This window comes from Loxodonta africana, chromosome 1, assembly GCF_030014295.1.
Source record: "Loxodonta africana isolate mLoxAfr1 chromosome 1, mLoxAfr1.hap2, whole genome shotgun sequence".
Lineage (NCBI taxonomy): Eukaryota > Metazoa > Chordata > Mammalia > Proboscidea > Elephantidae > Loxodonta > Loxodonta africana.
Window position 1 is genome coordinate 77,354,566 of NC_087342.1, and position 20,151 is coordinate 77,374,716.

Sequence of the window (20,151 nt, forward strand, 5' to 3'; positions counted from 1 at the left end):
TTTGAAACAGCTCTAAATTTTTATAACCCCTTATACTTACTTTCTATAGCCAATTACATTTTTTAAGCCTACTCCATATTTTCATTTATTCAACAATTTTTTTTGTGTGAGTCTAAGATATGCTAGGCTCTTTTCTAGACTACAAGGACATTATGGAGATCAAGACAGTTGAGGTCTCTGACCTTGATAAGCTTCATGTTGACTTATTTGGCTAATATTTACTATTAAGTTTACATCATGCTCTGTGTATGAGAGAGAGGAAGAGAAAGAGAGAGAAGATAGTTTATTTCTAACAGCAGGCCCACTGACTTTAATGAAAAAGATAATGATTTATGGAATTACTCTATTACAATGAAGAAAGCAAAAAGGGAATTGTAAAGTGAGAGAAGGGAAAAAAACTAGGTATTGGATTCGTTATTCCCTGAGCTTTTGCTGAAAATATGATTGATGATGATTATTTATGATTGGTGCTCTTGAAGTGTGAGGTTTGGATACCATAAATTCATATATCTTTTCCAATAGAAGCTGTCTAGAAACATGACTACAGACTCCAGTGATGAAAGCTTCCATCAGTTTATAGATTAAAATGTATTGCTCCCCTTTCAGTAAAATTGGTTAGGAGTAGGTTTTATCTTCTACGTATCCTCAGAAAATACAGAAGTGGGAAAACCAGTTTGAAATATTTCAGTTCTTGAAGGAGCACCAAGATTGAGAGAGTAGGGGAGTACAGATTTGAATTCATTCAGAGGAGTTTAGGAAGAAACTCAAGTTGTCTTTAAAGTTCATTCAAGGTAGCGTCCCTAGGTGTTTGAATCTTATCTCTGCCATTTATTAGATGAGTTACACTGGGAAACCTCCTGAATATTCTTTACCCTCAGCTCTCTCATGTGTCTCATGTGTCTCAAGTGTCATTCTCATATGGTTGTTGTGGCAAAATGGAAGGCACTCATAAATAATGTCCATCTATCACCCTCTTTCTTGCAAACAAAGAGGTGACTGAAAACACCTCAAATCCCTAATCAAATAATTAGGTATTTGAGGTGGTAAAGTATAGAGGCCTCTTGTTTCCAACAGGTAGAGCACAATGGAAAGAGCTAATGACAGCACCTTCCCTGGATTCATTCTCTTGGGCTTCTCTGGCAGACCCCATCTGGAGACAGTTCTTTTGGTGGTTATCCTAATCACCTACTTGCTGAGCTTTCTAGGCAATGGCACCATTATACTTTTGTCAATTTTGGAACCCCATCTCCATACCCCTATGTATTTCTTCCTCTCCAACTTGTCTTTTACAGATCTTTGCTTAACTACTTGTACTGTCCCTCAGACACTGGTCAACTTCAAGGGGAAGGACAAGACCATCAGCTATGGTGGCTGTGTGACTCAGCTCTTTATTGTCTTGGGCCTAGGGGGTGGGGAATGTATCCTCCTGTCTGTCATGGCCTATGACCGTTATGCAGCTGTCTGCCGCCCACTCCACTACATGGTGATCATGCATCCCCAGCTTTGCTTGCAGTTGGTTGCAACTGCTTGGCTCATAGGCTTTGGTAATTCTGTGGTGCAGACAGCATTGACTATGACTCTCCCACTCTGTGGTAGAAACCAAGTAGACCATTTCTTCTGTGAAGTTCCAGTGATGCTGAAACTGGCCTGCACCAACACCTCCATCAATGAAGCTGAAAGCTTTGCTGTCAGTGTCTTCTTCTTGGTGGTGCCTCTCTTACTCATCTTAGTGTCCTATGGTCACATTACCCGTGCAGTCCTGATGATAAAGTCAGCTCAGGGGAGACGGAAAGCTTTTGGAACCTGCAGTTCGCATGTCCTGGTGGTGATCGTTTTCTTTGGCACACTCATCTCCATGTACCTCCAGCCTCCCTCCAGTTACTCACAGGATGTGAACAAAAGCATGGCACTCATCTATACTCTGGTGACTCCCCTGCTGAATCCCCTGATTTACACTCTGAGAAACAAAGAAGTCAAAGTGGCACTGAAGAGATTAGCAGGGAGAACCATAGCCTCAAGAAAGAGTTAATACAGGGCTTGCAGGCTCAATCACTTGTGCTCTGGAAAACTTCTCAGCAGCTAAAACTTCTTTTAACTTAATTCAACAATTCCTTATGCAGCACCTACTATGTACTGTTCTAAGTACTTGGGATATGTCAGTGACCGAAAAAGAGAAACACCTGTCCTCATGGAGCTATACTTCCTAAGGGGGAGAAGAAAAGTTAAATAAAAAAGCTAAAAATAAATTGTGGTCTATGATGTACTGGAATACTATATAATAATGAGAATAAACAAACTGTAAGTACATAGAATGACATGAGTGATTCTCACAAACAAATGTCAAGTGAAAGAACTCAGATATGAAACCGTTCATGTACGAATCCATTTATATAAAAGCTCAAAGCCAGGCAAACTAAATCTGTGGTATTAAAAGTCATATAGTGGTTGCCCTGTGGAGTGGTGATTGAAAGGGGAAATGGGGAGGGGCTTCAGGAGTTCTGGTCATGTTTTGTTTCTTGTTCTGGATGCTGGTTGTATAAGGTGTGGAATTTGTAAAAGTTCATAGAAATGTGTACTTTGATATCTGCATTTTCTGTATGTATATTGTACTTCATTAACATTTACATTAAAATTTTTAATGTAAGCCAAAACTAACAGCATGATAATAAATGGTTATATTAAGTATGATTTTTTTCCTTTTACACAAAGTTTAGGTTTAACTTACATAAATTAAACTCATCATATGTAAACCAGAATATTTCTCTTGATTCATCTTTTCTTCCAGTAGAAGGAACATTGACAGAGATTCAAAACATTAGAAGTATGCTGGGCTCATAATTCTACATTCATTTGAAATCCTTTCCAATGAAAACTGTTCAGTCTCTAACTGGCTCTCACATTAACTATTTCAAAAAAGTTTTATTTCTTCTCCATTTCATCCAAATATAATGCTGCCAGTTTTATTTTCTTAAAACATGGATAACTATGTCACTCTTCTACTGAAAATCTTCCAAATATCTCTTCATATTTACTCAAACAATTATTAAAACCTGGCACTCATGCCTAGGCAAAAATTGGATTCACCTATTTTCTACTATATTTGTAGGTATGATTCCTCTTTCATTTCTCATGCTGTTTGTTTAATCTCTTCTCTTTCCCTCTCCACCCCCTCTTTGTCTCCTTTCACTTGGTTAGTCTCGCCAGAGATCTGACTCATTTATAAGCATTTTCAGGTACGATTTATGGTTTTTTCATATTCTCTGTCACAGCTATTAAAGTAGCAGTATTGAAGGATTCTATGGGCAAAAAATTGAATGATGCAGGAAGCATCAAAAGAATACAGAAGGAATACTGTACAGAGTCATTGTACCAAAAAGAACTAGTTGACATTCAACCATTTCAGGAGGTAGCATATGACCAAAAACAGCTGGTACTGAAGGAAGAATTTCAAACCACACTGAAGGCATTGGTGAAAAGCAAGTCTCCAGGAATTGATGGAATATCAATTGAGATACTTCAACAAACAGATGCAATGATGGAAGTGCATACTCATTTGTGTCAAGAACTTTGGAAGACAGCTACTTGGCTAGCTAACTGGAAGAAATTCATATTCAGGCCCATTCCAGAGAAAGGCAATCAAATGGAATATGGAAATTGTTGAACAATATCATTAATATTACACGCTTGCAAAATTTTGCAGAAGATAATTCAAAAACAGCTGTAGCTGTGCATCAACAGGGAACTGCCAAAAATTCAAGCTGGATTCAGAAGATGTCATGGAACAAAGGCTATCATTACTGATGTCAAATGGATCATTGGCCGAAAGCAGAGAATGCCAGAAAGATGTTTACCTGTGTTTTATTGTCTACACAAAGGCATTTGACTGTGTGGATCATAACAAATTATGGATAACATTACAACGAAAGAGAATTACAGAAAACTTAATTGTGCTCATGCAGATCCTGTACATAGGTCAAGAAGCAGTCGTTCAAACAGAACAAGGGGACACTGCATAGTTTGAAGTCAAGAAAGTTGCACGTCAGGGTTGTATCCTTTCACCATACCTATTCAATCTGTATACTGAACAAATAATCAGAGAAGATGGACTCTATGAAGAAGAACATGGCATCAGAATTGGAGGAATACTCATTAAGAACTTGCAATATGCAGATCACACAACCTTGCTTGCCCAGAATGAAGCATTAATGATAAAAGTAAAAGACTACAACATTCAGTGTGGTTTACACCTGAATGTGAAGAAATTGAAAACCCTCACAAGTGGGCACATAAACAACGTCGTGATAGACTGTGAAGAAATTGAAGATGTCAAGGATTTCTTTCTTCTTGGATCAGCAATCAATGCCCGTGGAAGCAAAAAAAAAAAAATGTATTGCATTAGGCAAATCTTAAGCAAAAAGACCTCTTCAAAACCTTGAAATGTAACACGTCACTTTGAAGACTAAGGTGTGCATGACCCAAGCCATGGTATTTTCTATCACTCCACATGCATCCAAAAGCTCGACAATGAAAAAGCAAGAACAAAGAAGAATTGATGCATTTGAATTGTGGTGATGGTGAAGAATATTGAACATACCATGGACTGCCAGAAGAACGAACAGAGAAGTCTTGGAGAAAGTACAACCAGAATGCTGTTTGGAAGCAATGAGGATGCTTACTTTGGACATGTCATCAGGAGGGATCAATCTCTGGAAGGGCATCATATTTGGTAAAGTTGAGGGACTGCAAAAAAGAGAAAGATTCTCAATGAGATGGATTGATATAGTGGCTGCAACAATGCCCTCAAACAACAATAACTGTGAGGATGCCACAGGATCAGAGAATGTTTCCTTCTGTTATAAATAGGGTTGCTGGGCCTTCTTATAAGTAGGAACCGACTAGACGGCACCTAACAACAAAAACAACAACATGGTTATCTTTGTTTCCTTTTTTCATGATTTTCTGCTCTTTATTATTTCCTTCCTCCTACTTTTGGGAGTTTATATTCTCATTTTCTAACTTGTTGAATTCAATGTTCATAGTTTTAACATTTCATTCTCTTCTGATATAACCATTTCAGGCTATAAATGTCTTATTTAAATACAGTTTTAACAACATCCCAGAATCTTTTGTATGTAGTACTTTTCTTGTATGTGATACCTCCTTTATCTTAGAAGTTATCTAAAATGAAGGTTTTGGTATTAATTTGTAATTTAATATCAGTGTGGTCAGAGAAAGTGATGTATGTTATACTGATTTTTTTAGTGTTTGTGGGAAGTTCATTTAAGACCTAATCAATTTTGTTCAAAAAAATATGTATTCTCCATTTTTAAGATTCAGAATCATGTATATGCCTACCAGGACAAGTGTATTTATTGTATTGTTCAAAATCTTTTCTGACTTTTTTTGTCTGCTTGATTTATCATGGAGACAGGAGTGTTAAATCTGTGGCCATGCTTGTCATTCTGGCAAGTCCTTCAGATAATCTCATCAATTTTTTTTAATATATTTGAATCTATGAAGTAGTACATATAAGTTAATTTCATATTTTCTAGATTAAGTCTTCTTTCTGTTGTCCTGCAACATCATTACTGACCCTGGCAATTCTTTTTATTTTATTATGTAATTTTTATGATAATAATATAAATGCACAAAATTTATTCTGATTACTAATTTCATGGTATATTTCTTTTCCATCTATTAAGTTTTCTCTATCTTCTTGAATTTCTCTGGGAACTCTCTTGAAGGAGGAAGTCAGCTCTGGTCATAGTCAGCACGACGTTCAGGACCAGACTCTGCTTTTTTGTTCCCTTAGTCATTTGTTTCTCATTCATATGTTCCGAACTTTGAGGGTTTTTGTTTTTTTGTTTTTTTTTTTTTGACTATTGAATCATAGTAACCATATTTATTTTACACTGTGTATTCAAATATTGCAAAATCTTTTTCAATCTGATTCTGCTGTCTTTTGTTTTTGTCCTCTTCTTACTCATGGTAACCTCTTTCCTTGTATCTTTATGTGATTTTGGTTGGTGAACAACTCATTATCTTGAACTGTACCTGGAGGAGTGTTTGAAGCTTGGCTTGAGGTTGTGTTTCTTCAGAAAGCATTTGCATTTTTTTTGTCTAAGTCATTTGGATGCACTATCAAATTCTTTCAAAGCAACACTGAATGCAAAAGAACAATGGAGGTTCATTTTCAAAAGATTGAAAGAAAAAACTTGGAACTTAGAATTTTTATCTAGCCACATGGTCATTTAAACACAAGAGCATGATAAAAATTTTTTGGCATATAAAGCCTCAGAGGTTAGCCAAAAAATATCTACATAGAAGAAACTCTGGGTATATACTTAAGAGAAGGATAATATATAGGAGATACTGGAAGAAATATGTAAAGTAAAAGTGACCAAATACTTTGACAAAGTTTGTTGTAATTAAAAAATACTTACGACCGAAGATATACCAAAAAAATTTCCAAAATAATGCAGAGCAACGACAACAAAAACCCAATGTAATATCATACTTATGGGGTTAAGTGAGCCTTTGGGAAAGCTGAACATTGAAATTGGTGCCTGGTGGGAAAGAAGACTAAGAATCAGAAGTCTAAACCATAAGACAAAAACAAAACGTGAGTGATGAAGCCAATGGACAGTATCATTTCTTAAAGAAGGAGAAGATTAATGCCAAATTGCATTTCTTACTTGAGTAAAATGGCAATTAGTGCATCTATTTTGTATGATGGGAAGAGTATTGGAGATTTTATTGAGAGGAGCAATAACCCCATTAACTATTAATAAGAAGAAGGCAAATAACAGCATTTGGAAGTATGGATGGAAGGAGAGAAATCATGGATATTTTGTGTCCTCTTGGAAAGATTGTAAATAAATGGAAGAGTAAAGCTAGAAGAGTTTGAAGGGTGGAAGGTTTAACTCTATTTTTGTTTTTATGATTTCATAGAGAGCATATTTCTAGGGTATGGATAAAGAGTTAATTTTTTGTTAGAAGCTAAAGTATTTTATTAGAAGCTGAAGATATGGAAAAGATTAAATATAACTGAGTGAAAAAAATCTCAAAAAATTTGGAAGGTAATAAAGTTAACAGTACTGTGGAAAATAACATTTTTTAAGGGAGTCAGTAATAACATAAGCATATGTTGTTGTTGTTGTTGTTGTTGTTAGGTGCTGTCGAGTCAGTTCTGACTCATAGCGGCCCCATGTACAACAGAATGAAACACTGCCCAGTCCTGTGCCATCCTCACAATCCTTATGCTTGAGCCCTTGTTGCAGCCAATGTGTCAATTCATATCGTTGAGAGTCTTCCTCTTTTTCACTGACCCGACATCTTACTAAGTATGTTGCCCTTCCAGAGCTTGGTCCCTCCTGATGACATGTCCAAAGTAAGCACCATTCTCCCTTCTAAAGAGCATTCTGGTTGTACTTGCTCCAAGACTTCTTTGTTCGTTCTTCTGGCAGTCCATGGTACGTTCAATATTCTTCACCATCACCACAATTCAAATGCATCAATTCTTCTTTGTCCTTCCTTTTTCGTTGTCAAGCTTTCATGTACATATGGGGTGATTGAGAATACCATGGCTTGAGTCAGGCACACTGTAGTCATCTTTGCTTTTTAAGATTTTGAAGAGGTCTTTTGCTGCACATTTGCCCAATGCAATGCAACATGTCCAAAGTATGTGAGATGCAGTTTTGCCATCCTTGCTCCCAAGGAGCATTCTGGTTGTACTTCTAAGACAGATTTGTTCTTTCTTTTGGCAGTCCATGGTATGTTCAATACTCTTCCCCAACACCACAATTCAAAGGCGTCAGTCCTTCTTCAGTCTTACTTCTTCACTGTCCAGCTTTCACATGCATATGAGGTGATTGAAAACATTATGACTTGGGTCAGGCACACCTTAGTCCTCAAGGTGATATCTTTGCTTTTTAACACTTTAAACATACATCTTGCAGCCGATTTGCCCAATGCAATGTCTTTTTATTTCTTGACTGCTGCTTCCCTGGGTGTTGATTGTGGATCCCGGTAAAATGAAATCCTTGACAATCTCAATCTTTTCTACCTTTTTCATGGTGCTGTTTATTGGCCCAGTTGTGAGGATTTTTGTTTTCTTTATATTGATGTGTAATCCATAATGAAGGCTGTGGTCTTTAATCTTCATCAGTAAGAGCTTCAAGTCCTCCTCACTTTCAGGAAGAAAAGTTCTATCATCCGCATAATGCAGGTTGTTAATGAGTCTTCCTCCTATCCTGACACCCCATTCTTCATATAGTCCAGCTTCTCAGTTTAATTGCTTAGCATACAGAATGAATAGGTATGATAAAAGGATCCAACTCTGATACACACTCTTCCTGACTTCAACCATCCAGTATCCGTTTGTCCTGTTCCAACCACCACCTTTTGATCTATGTACAGATTCCTCATGAGCACAATTAAGAGTTCTGGAATTTCCATTCTCCCCAATGTTATCCATAATCTGTTATGATCCACACAGTCAAATGCCTTTACATAGTCAATAAAAAACAGGTAAACATCTCTCTAGTATTGTCTGCTTTGAGCCAGGATCCATCTGACATCAGCAATGATATTCCTGGTTCCATGTCCTCTTCTGAATCCAGCTTGAATTTCTGGCAGTTCCCTGTCGATATACTGCTGCAGCCGCTTTGAATGATCTTCAGAAAAATTTTGCTTGCATGTGATATTAATGACATTGTTCCATAATTTCTGCATTTGATTGACTCACCTTTCTTGGGAATATCCACAAATATGGATCTCTTCCAGTCAGTTGGCCAGGTAGCTGTCATTCCAAATTTCTTGGCATAAGTAAGTGAGCACTTTCAGTGCTGCATCCATTTGTTGAAACGTCTCAATGGTATTCCATTAATTCCCAGAGTCTTCTTTTTTGCCAAAGCCTTCAGTAATGCTAGGACTTCTTTCCTCAGTACCATCAGTTCCCGATCATATGTTACCTCCTGAAACAGTTGAATGTCAGCCAATTATTTTTGGTATAGAGACTTTTGTGTATTCCTTCCATCTTCTTTTGATGCTTCCTGTGTCATTGATATTTTCCTTATAAAACCCCTCAGTATTGGAACTAGAGGCTTGAATTTTTTCCTCAGTTCCTTTAGCTTGAGATATGCGGAGTGTCTTCTTCCTTTTTGGTTTTCTGGCTCCAGCTCTTTGCACATGTGATCATAATACTTAACTTTGTCTTCTTGAGATTCCCTGTGAAATCTTCTGTTCAGCTCTTTCACTTTATCATTTTTTCCTTTTGCTTTAACTACTCAACGTTCAAGAGCAAGTTGCAGAGTCTCTTCTGACATCCATTTAGATCTTTTCTCTCTCTCCTGTCTTTTTAATGACCTCTTGCTTTCTTCATGTATGATGTCCTTGATGTCATTCCACAACTCATCTGGTCTTCGGTCATTAGTGTTCGATGCACCAAAACTACTCTTGAGATGGTCTCTAAATTCAGGTGGGATATACTCAAGGTCTTACTTTGGCTCTCGTAGACTTGTTCTTTCTTCAGTTTCAATTCGAACTTACATATGAGTAATTAATGGTCTGATCCACAGTCGGCCCCTGGCCTTGTTCTGACTGATGATATTGAGATTTTCCATCGTCTCTGTCCACAGATGTAGTCAGTTTGATTCCTGTATATTCTATCTTGCGAGGTCCATATGTATAGTTGCCAATTATGTTGGTGAAAAAAGGTATTTGCAAATATCTTTTTTTTTTTCTCTATCTCTCTCTTTTAGGTAGGAAGAAATGATAGATCTTAAAATAAGGGTGAAAATTTAAAGATTGACACAAAAAACTGCAATCAACACAACTAACATGAGAAATGGATGTTAAACACAAATGACAGGCTCACTCCTAGTCAATTTGGCAGGAAAAGATTGACTATCTGCTGTCACCTCTCCAGGGCCTCCCTCTGGGGAGCAGTCAAACTCTGGATACTTGAACTGAGGTTAATGAGTTACATGGGGCAGGACACTCTTGGGGCCACTAGAAAATAAAAACATCTTCAAACATCTCGGTCCCTAAGGCATATATACCTTGAGTTTGGTGGCTTATAAAAATATCCCTCAGATATAACATTAGCTCTTTTTTTCATGGAAGATTCCATAGAATTCACAGATTTCAACCCTCTGTTTTGTTGCAGACTCAACTGTCTGCCCTCATTTCTACTCCTTCTAATGCACTTAAACACTCTATAAAATGAGTGGATGTTCTTCCTGGGAAAACCTTGAGATGACACATTTACGCTAACAGTAATTTTAAGAAGACTTGATGTTACCTTTGTCAAAACCTGAGTGAGTACCTTGCCTTTGATGATTCAGCATTTTCAAGAACTATCCTGTCCAAGAATGGTTTATATTTAAAGGCATATTATAAGTATATTCTAATGATTCTGTTTTTCCAACTTCATCCCCTAACACCTTTCTTCAGTTCCAAGACAAAACACAACACTTGCTAATCACTGAAAATACCATATTTGGGAGACCAGCATTCATGTGGCTTCATCTGCCTAGTGTTCACTTTCTCATCAACATTCCAATACTCTGGTTTCACAGAGCTGCAGCGGTCCTTTAAAAACCTTCTTGCCTCTTCTAGAAGGTAGATGGATCTCTGAGTAATGTTATTCTTTGATGGGAGACAATGCCATATTCTTAATTCAACACCTACTCAAATGTTCCCAAGGCCTGCTGAGGTTGTTCTTTTTTCTCCTGATTCCTTGGACCCAACACATCTGATGTCTGTACATGTGTTTGCTGTTTACTTAGATCAAGTTCTAGACTGAAAGAGGAATCTGAGCTCTAGGCCAGCGAAATATTCCTGCACTGGTGCCGCAATGGTTAAGCACTCAGCTGCTAGCTGAAAGGACTGCGGTTCAAACCCACCAGAAGTGCTCCATGGGAAAAAGATGTGGAAGTCTGCTTCCATAAAGATTACAGCCTTGGAAACCCTGTGGAGCAGTTCTACTTCGTCCTCTAGGGTCGCTATGAGTTGGAAGCAACTCCATGGCAATGGGTTTTGGGTTTAGAGGAATGATAGTTTGTGGCCATTTTCTCTTCCGTTTAAACCAAATGCTAGGTGCTAGGTTTTTTAAGCACATGCAGTCTGTACTTATGTTTTAGATCTGTGAATGTAACAAAGGTGTGTATATGTGAAAACCCTTCATTGGATACTCCCACCAATTAAGGGAAATCAGTTCTTCCTATTACTGTAGTTTTGCCAGCCACACACCCATTGAAATAACAGAAATAGCAACATTATCAATAACAATCTTTTTAAAAATTTGCGATCGCATTGTAACTCACTCGTGAGCTTGGAATAAGAGAGGCTTACCATTGCATAAAGAATTGCTACGACTTGCAGGCATGATTAAATTCTATCATGTTGAAACTTATGTTAAACTCAAAAACTCATTGCCATGGAGTCAATTCCAACTCATAACGATCCGTAGAATAGAGTAGAACTGCCCCATAGGGATTCCATGTGAACTGCTGACCTTTTTGGCTAGCAACTAAATGCTTAATCACTGCACCATCAGGGCTCAAAACTACTTTTGTAGTCATAATGAATTTTATATGTTTCTATATGCTTTCTTGGTTCAGATCACCTCTATGCATCACTAAGAACAACAAGTCACTCAAAAGCATGTTCTCAACTAAGTTGTGAGACATTGCAGTGGTGTCTGGGAAATAATAGTGTATTCAGCTGGGCACTGTGGTGAATTGGACAAACTCTCTGCGACTCTGAAGACACAAATAGAGAGGAAAAGCAAACGTATGCAGCAGCGACTTTTGATAGACAAATGCCAGTTTTATGATTCTGGGTATTTTGAAACAGAGCCTGGAAATGTGGGAGGCATAGAAATTAAGAACCATACTGTCATGAAGAATTTGCTAGAATGTGCTATTTCCATTATTCAAAATATGATAATAGTTCTATTGTAAGGTAAACTGACCAGTTTCGGTAAAGAGCTAAAGGCTAATAACATTATGTCTTTTATTTGAAGGGTAAACTAGCCCAGAAGGAGGGGTAAGGGAGCAGAGTTTAGAATCTCAAAGCTTATGAATGGCAGGTTTATTCTTAGAATCCAAGATCCTGATCCCAATTTTATTGAATTTTAGAACATATTATTCCAAATTAATTTCATCTTTTGGCACCACAGTCACAACTGCCACCAAAGCAATCCCTGAAATGCTTGAGGAACAAAAGAATTAGGGGCATCTAGAATCCAACAGAAAAGACAGGATGGAGAAGCGGCAAAATACATCCTCTTCCTTGATCATGGATTTTGCTCACAAAAAAGTGATGTTTACAAACGATTAACAGAGTGCTTCAAGGTTCCATGCAGCATAGCATTAAATAAAAACATAAAATGGGAATATTCATGACTGCTTATTGCCATGTGTCTCTAGTGTAGAATAGGCTTACCACTGTAAGTGTAAGGAGAAAACTGCAAAAGGAAATTGAAATTAAATTTCATTTTCCCAAACAGCCACATTTTTCACGCAGCTTAAATTTTCCTTATTTGGGAGATAACATAACATTTTAATAAAGATTTTTCAACATTTTTTTGTTTTGTTTGTTTTTGAACATTTATAAATTTCTATAACCCCTTAAACTTAATTTCTATACTTAATTATATTTTTTAAGCCTACTCCATATTTTCATTTATTCAACAATTTTTTTGTGTGTGTGAGTCCGCTGTATGCCAGCCTCTTTTCTAGTTTGTGGGGACATTATGGAGATCAAGACAGTTGAGGTCTCTGACCTTGATGAGCTTCATGTTGACTTACTCTTTTTTTATATAATTTTTATTGTGCTTTAAGTGAAAGTTTACAAATCAAGTCAGTCTCTCACACAAAAACTGATACATACCTTGCTACATACTCTCAATTACTCTCCCCCTAACGCTCGCTGTCTCCCTCCACTCTCTTTTTGTGTCCATTTCACCAGCTTCTAACCCCCTCTACCCTCTCATCTCCCCTCCAGGCAGGATATACCAACATAGTCTCAAGTGTCCACCTGATCAAAGAAGCTCACTCTTCACCAGCATCCCTCTCCAACCCATTGTCCAGTCCAATCCATGTCTGAAGAGTTGGCTTTGGGAATGGTTCCTGTCCTGGGCCACCAGAAGGTCTGGGGGCCATGACCACCGAGGTCCTTCTACTCTCACACCATTAACTCTGGTCTTTTTATGAGAATTTGAAGTCTGCATCCCACTGCTCTCCTGCTCCCTCAGGGGTTCTCTGTGGTGTTCCCTGTCAGGGCAGTCATCAGTTGTAGCCAGGCACCATCTAGATCATCTGGTCTCAGGATGATGTAGTCTCTGGTTCATGTGGCCCTTTCTGTCTCTTGGGCTCGTACTACCTTGTGTCCTTGGTGTTCTTCATTCATCTTTGATCCAGGTGGGTTGAGGCGAATTGATGCATCTTAGATGGCTGCTTGCTAGCATTTAAGACCCCAGACGCCGCTCTTCAAAGTGGGATGCAGAATGTTTTCTTAACACATTTTATTATGCCAATTTTCTTTGATGTCCCCTGAAACTATGGTCCCCAAACTCCTGCCCCTGCTACACTGGCCTTCGAAGCATTCAGTTTATTCAGGAAACTTCTTTGCTTTTGGTTTAGTCCAATTGTGCTGACCTCCCCTGTATTGTGTGTGGTCTTTCCCTTCACCTAAAGTAGTTCTTATCTACTACCTAATTAGTGAATACCCCTCTCCCACCCTCCCTCCCTCCCCTCTCCCATAACCACAAAAGAATGATTTCTTCTCAGTTCAAACTATTTCTCAAGTTCTTATAATACTGGTCTTACACAATATTTGTCCTTTTGCAACTGACTAATTTCACTCAGCATAATGCCTTCCAGGTTCTTCCATGTTAAGAAATGTTTCACAGGATCCTCCCTGTTCTTTATTGATGCATAGTATTCCATTGTGTGAATGTACCATAATTTACTTATCCATTCATCCATTGATGGGGACCTTGGTTGCTTCCATCTTTTTGCTATTGTAAACAGTGCTGCAGTAAACATGGGTGTGCATATATCTGTTCGTGTAAAGGCTCTTATTTCGCTAGGATATATTCCAAGGAGTGGGATTGCTGGATCATACGGTAGCTCTATTTCTAGCTTTTTATAAGGAAGCACCAAATCAATCTCCAAAGTGGTTGTACCATTTTACATTCCCACCAGCAGTGTATAAGTGTTCCAATCTGTCCACAGCCTCTCCAACATTTATTATTTTCTGTTTTTCAGATTACTGCCAGCCTTGTTGGATTGAGATGAAATCTCATTGTAGTTTTGATCTGCATTTCTCTAATGGTGAATGATCATGAACACTTCCTCATGTATCTCTTTCCTACCGGAATATCTTCTTTAGTGAAGTGTTTATTCATATTTTTTGCCCATTTTTTAATTGGGTTATTTGTCTTTTTTAGTTGAGTTTTTGCAGTCTCGTGTAGATTTTAGAGATCAGGCGCTGATCGGAAATGTCATAGCTAAAACCTTTTCCCAGACTGTAGGTAGTCTTTTTACTCTTTGGGTGAAGTCTTTGGATGAGCATAGGTGTTTGATTTTTAGGAGCTCCCAGTTATTTAGTTTTTCTTCTGCATTCTCAGTAATGTTTTCTATACTGTTTATGCCATATATTAGGGCTCCTAACATTTTCCCTATTTTTTCTTCCATGATCTTTATCATTTTAGATTTTATATTTAGGTCTTTGATCTATTTTGAGCTCGTTTTTGTGCATGGAGTGAGGTATGGGTCTTGTTTCATTTTTTTGCCGATAGACGGATATCCAGTTATGCCGCACCATTTGTTAAAAAGAATGTCTTTTCCCCGTTAAACTGTTTTGGGGCCTTTGTCAAATATCAACTGCTCATATGTGGATGGATTTATGTCTGGATTCTCAATTCTGTTCCATTGGTCCATGTATCTGTTGTTGTGCCAGTACCAGGCTGTTTTGACTACTGTGGCGGTATAATAGGTTCTAAAATCAAGTAGAGTACAGCCCCCCACTTTGTTCTTCTTTTTCAGTAATGCCTTATTTATCCGGGGCCTCTTTCCCTTCCATATGAAGTTGGTAATTTGTTTCTCCATCTCATTAAAGAATGTCTTTGGGATTTGGATCGGAATTGCATTAAATGTATAGATCACTTTTGGCAGAATACACATTTTTATAATGTTAATTCTTCCTATCCATGAGCAAGGTATGTTTTTCCACTTACGTAGGTCTCTTTCATTTTCTTGCGGAAGTGTGTGGTAGTTTTCTTTGTATAAGTCTTTTACGTCTCTGGTAAGATTTATTCCTAAGTATTTTATCTTGTTGGGGGCTACCGCAGGTGGTATTGATTTGGTAATTTCCTCTTCTAAGTTCTTGTTGTTGGTGTAGAGGAATCCAACTGATTTTTTATGTTTATCTTGTATCCCAATACTGCCCTGAACTCTTCTATTAGTTTTAGTAGTTTTCTGGAAGATTCCTTAGGGTTTTCTGTGTATAATATCATGTCATCTGAAAATAGAGATACTTTTACTTCTTCCTTGCCAATCTGGATGATCTTTGTTTCTTTATCTAGCTCTGGCTAGGACCGCCAACACAATGTTGAATAAGAGCGGTGATTAAGGGCACTCTTGTCTGGTTCCCGATCTCAATGGGAAAGCTTTCAGGCTGTCTCCATTTAAGTTGATGTTGGCTATTGGCTTTGTATAAATACCCTTTATTATGTTGAGGAATTTTCCTTCTATTCCTATTTTGCGGAGAGTTCTTATCATGAATGAGTGTTGAACTTTGTCAAATGCCTTTTCTGCATCAATTGATAAAATCATGTGATTCTTGTCTTTTATTTATGTGGTGGATTACATGAATTGTTTTTCTAAATGTTGCACCATCCCTGCATACCTGGTATGAATCCCACTTGGTCATGGTGAATTATTTTTTGATATGTTGTTGAATTCTATTGGCTCAAATTTTGTTGAGGATTTTTGCATCTACGTTCATAAGGGATAAAAAAAAAATTATTTTTTATCATAAGGGATATAGGTGTATAATTTTCTTTTCTTGTGGTGTCTTTACCTAGTTTTGGTATCAGGGATATGGTGGCTTCATAGAATGAGTTTGGAAGTATTCCGTCTTTTTCTATGCTCTGAAATCCCTTTAGTAGTCGTGGTATTAAATCTTCTCTGAAAGTTTGGTAGAACTCTGCAGTGAAGCCGTCCGGGCCAGGGCTTTTTTTGTTGGGAGTTTTCTGATTACCTTTTCTATCTCTTCTTTCATTATATGTCTATTTAGTTGTTCTACATCTGTTTGTGTTAGTTTAGGTAGGTAGTGTGTTTCTAGGAATTCATCCATTTCTTCTAGGTTTTCAAATTTGTTAGAGTACAATTTTTCATAGTAATCTGATATGATTATTCTTTTTAATTTCAGTTGGGTCTGTTTTAATATCACCCATCTCATTTCTTATTTGGGTTATTTGCTTCCTGACTTGTTTTCCTTTTGTCAGTTTGGCCAGTGGTTTATCAATTTGGTTGATTTTTTTCAAAGAACCAGCTTTTGGTCTTGTTAAGTCTTTCAATTGTTTTTCTGTTTTCTATTTCGTTTAGTTCAGCTCCAATTTTTATTATTTGTTTTCTTCTGGTGCCTCTGGATTTCTTTTATTGCTCTCTATTTGTTCAAGTTGTAGGGATAATTCTTTGACTTTGGCCCTTTCTTCTTTTTGGATGTGTGCATTTATTGATATAAATTGGCCCCTGAGCACTGCTTTTGCTGTGTCCCAAAGGTTCTGATAGGAAGTGTTTTCATTCTCACTGGATTCTCTGAATTTCTTTATTCCATCCTTAGTGTCTTCTATAATGCAGTCTTTTTTGAGCAGGGTATTATTCAGTTTCCAAGTGTTTGATTTCTTTTCCCTGTTTTTCCTGTTATTGATTTCCACTTTTATGGCCTTATAGTCAGAGAAGATGCTTTGTAATATTTCAGTGTTTTGCATTCTGCTAAGGCTTGCTTTATGACCTAATATGTGGTCTATTCTAGAGAATGTTCCATGTGCACTAGAAAGAAAGTATTCTTGGTTGCTATCGGGTAGAGCGTTCTGTATAGGTCTATGAGGTCAAGTTGGTTGATTGTGCCATTTAGATGTTCCATGTCTTTATTGAGCCTCTTTCTGGATGTCCTGTCCTTCACTGAAAGTGGTGTGTTGAAGACTCCTACTATTTTTGTGGAGCTGCCTATCTCACTTTTCAATGCCGACAGAGTTTGTTTTATTTATCTTGCAGCCCTGTCATTGGGTGCATAAATATTTAATGTGGTTATATCTTCTTGGTGTATTATCCCTTTAATCATTATATAGTGTCCTTCCTTATCCTTTATGATGGATTTAACTTAAAAGTCTATTTTGTCAGAAATTAATATTGCCACTCCTGCTCTTTTTTCATTGTTGTTTGCGTGATATATTTTTTTCCATCCTCTGAGTTTGAGTTTGTTTTTGTCTCTAAGTCTAAGGTGTGTCTCTTGTAGGCAGCATATAGGTGGATCTTGTTTTTTAATCCATTGTGCCACTCTCTGTCTCTTTATTGATGCATTTAGTCCATTTACATTAAGGATAATTATGGATAGGTATGCATTTAGTGCTATCACTTTGATGTCTTTTTTTGTGTGTTGTTGACAGTTTCTTTTTCCCACTTAAATTTATGTGCTGAGTAGATTACATTTATATACTGTCCTTTCCTCATATTTGCTGTTGTTGATTTGGCTTCTGCTGAGTCTGTATTCTTCCCTGGTATTTTATTTTGATGAGTAGGATAGTTTGTCTCCTTTGTGGTTACCTTATTATTTACCCCCATTTTTCTGAATTTAAAAGTTTTATTTCTTTGTATCACTGTATATTCCTCTCCATATGGAAGGCATATGATTACATTTCTTAGTCCTCGTTTATTATTTTAATGTTGTCTTCTTTTATAAAATAACATCACTCTTAGTCTGTTTTGAGCTTTTTTTTTTTTTTTTTTAATCTTGCTTTGCTTTCTTTGACTTTCCTGTCTGGGTTGACTTCTGGTTGCTCTGCCCAGTGTTCTAGTCTTGGGTGATACCTGATATTATTGACTTTCTAACCAAAGAACTCCCTTTAGTATTTCTTCTAGTTTTGGTTTGGTTTTTACAAATTCCCTAAACTTGGGTTTCTCTGTAAATGTCTTAATTTCACCTTCATATTTTTAGTGGGTTTTTTTATTTAAGAGACAGTTTTGCTGGATATATGATTCTTGGCAGGCAATTTTTTTCCTTCAATTTTTTAAATATGTCATCCCCTTGCCTTCTTGCCTGCATGGTTTCTGCTAAGTAGTCCGAGCTTATTCTTATTGGCTCTCCTTTGTAGATGACTTTTTGTTTATCCCTTGCCGCTCTTATAATTCTCTCTTTATCTTTGGTTTTGGCAAGTTTGATTATAATATGTCTTGGTGACTTTCTTTTAAGATCTACCTTATGTGGAATTTGATGAGCATCTTGGATAGATATCTTCTCATCTTTCATGATATCAGGGAAGTTTTCTGCCAACAAATCTTCAACAATTCTCTCTATATTTTCTGTTATCCCTCCCTGTTCTGGTACTCCAATCACTCGTAGGTTATTTCTCTCGATAGAGTCCCACATGATTCTTAAGGTTTCTTCATTTTTTTTAACTCTTTTATCTGATTTTTCTTCAGATATATTAGTGCCAAGTGATTTATCTTTGAATTCATAAATTCTACATTCTACTTGCTCAATTCTGCTCCTCTGACTTTCTATTGAGTTGTCTACTTCTGTAATATTATTGTTAATCTTCTGAATTTCTGATTGCTGTGTGTCTATGGATTTTTCCAGCTTATTAAACTTTTCATTATGTTTCTAAATAATCTTTCTAAGTTCTTCAATTGCTTTATCTGTGTGTTCCTTGGCTTCTTCTGCATATTGCCTCATTTCCTTCCTGATGTCTTGAAGGGTTCTGTATATTCAACTTTTGTACTCTAGCTCTGGTAATTCCAGAAATGCACACTCATCTAGAAGATCCCTGGATTCTTTGTTTTGAGAGCCTGTTGAGGTGATCATGGTCTGTTTCTTTATGTGACTTGATATTGACTGTTGTCTCTGAGTCATCTATAAGTTATTGTATTACTTTATGCTTGCTTACTGTGTCATAGCTTCTTGCTTTGTTTTGTTTTGGTATACCCCTATGGGTTGCTTAAGTGAGCAAGCTTGATTATTTTCACCTTTGGAGCTCTGGTGTCCTGTCCCCAGCTGGCTAGAGCTGTTATCAGGTATATCAGTCTAGGAGTCCATTCAGTTTTCTTGCATGAATTCAGCTTATGTGTCCAGGTAGCTGATCATCAATATGTGGTAGAGGCTCTATCCTACAGTCTTAGACAGGCAGGGGTGATTGGAGTATATACAGGTATCTGATTGCATCAGGGAGTCACACTCTGAACAAGGCAGGGGGCTGAGAACTGACCCCCAAGTGTCTCAGAGGAAAGCACGTCCCTGTTCCCTAGAGTGCGCAGGGAGGTGGGTTCTGCAGACAGACCATGAGCACCCAAAGTTTTTGATTGAAAGGACGGGGAGGTACCAGTTATCTTTGGACCCTGTCGCAGGTGGCTGGGCGACCTGAGTGGAGCTACCAGTCCTTAGTTCCCTGATGTGGGCAGTTGAGGACCTTGTTTAATAGGCAAAGCAATATCAAACATCAAACAACCACCTCTCCACCGCACCGCTGAAATGGTTGGAGTCTGCCAACAAGGGCCTATTCTCCCAAAATAGGCCCACACATGCCCATGCAAAAGGGAAAGGTGCTCAAAGTCCACGGACAGCTTATGCCTGGACAGGAGCCATTTCTGTCCTGAGCTCCCCCAGTTAGTGGAGCTAGCAAATTATCTTTTCCCCCGATTGCAATTTTTTTCCTTCCCCAAGGCCAGGAGGATGGCTGTAGGTGCTCAACAGTGCATATCTCAGGCCCAGGGAATTCAGCCACTGAAGAGGGCTCGGGGGTGGGGGGGCATGGTAAAATATACACAAGAACTTAGCTTTTGCTGACAGCACTGTTCTTCTCTGGTCCGGAGGTGTGAGTAGGCTGTGTGGCTGGCTGCCTCTCGCTGAGGAAACTGAGGC

General features: G+C 37.8%; 1 protein-coding gene across 1 annotated transcript; it reads left to right on the plus strand.

Moving 5' to 3' along the window:
• Nucleotides 1-1,084: 1,084 nt before the first annotated feature.
• LOC100669710 (putative olfactory receptor 2B8) lies at nucleotides 1,085-2,029 on the plus strand. The gene has a single exon (XM_003421122.2). The coding sequence runs from the start codon at nucleotides 1,085-1,087 to the stop codon at nucleotides 2,027-2,029; it is 945 nt and encodes a 314-aa protein (XP_003421170.2).
• The last annotated feature ends 18,122 nt before the right edge of the window (nucleotides 2,030-20,151 follow it).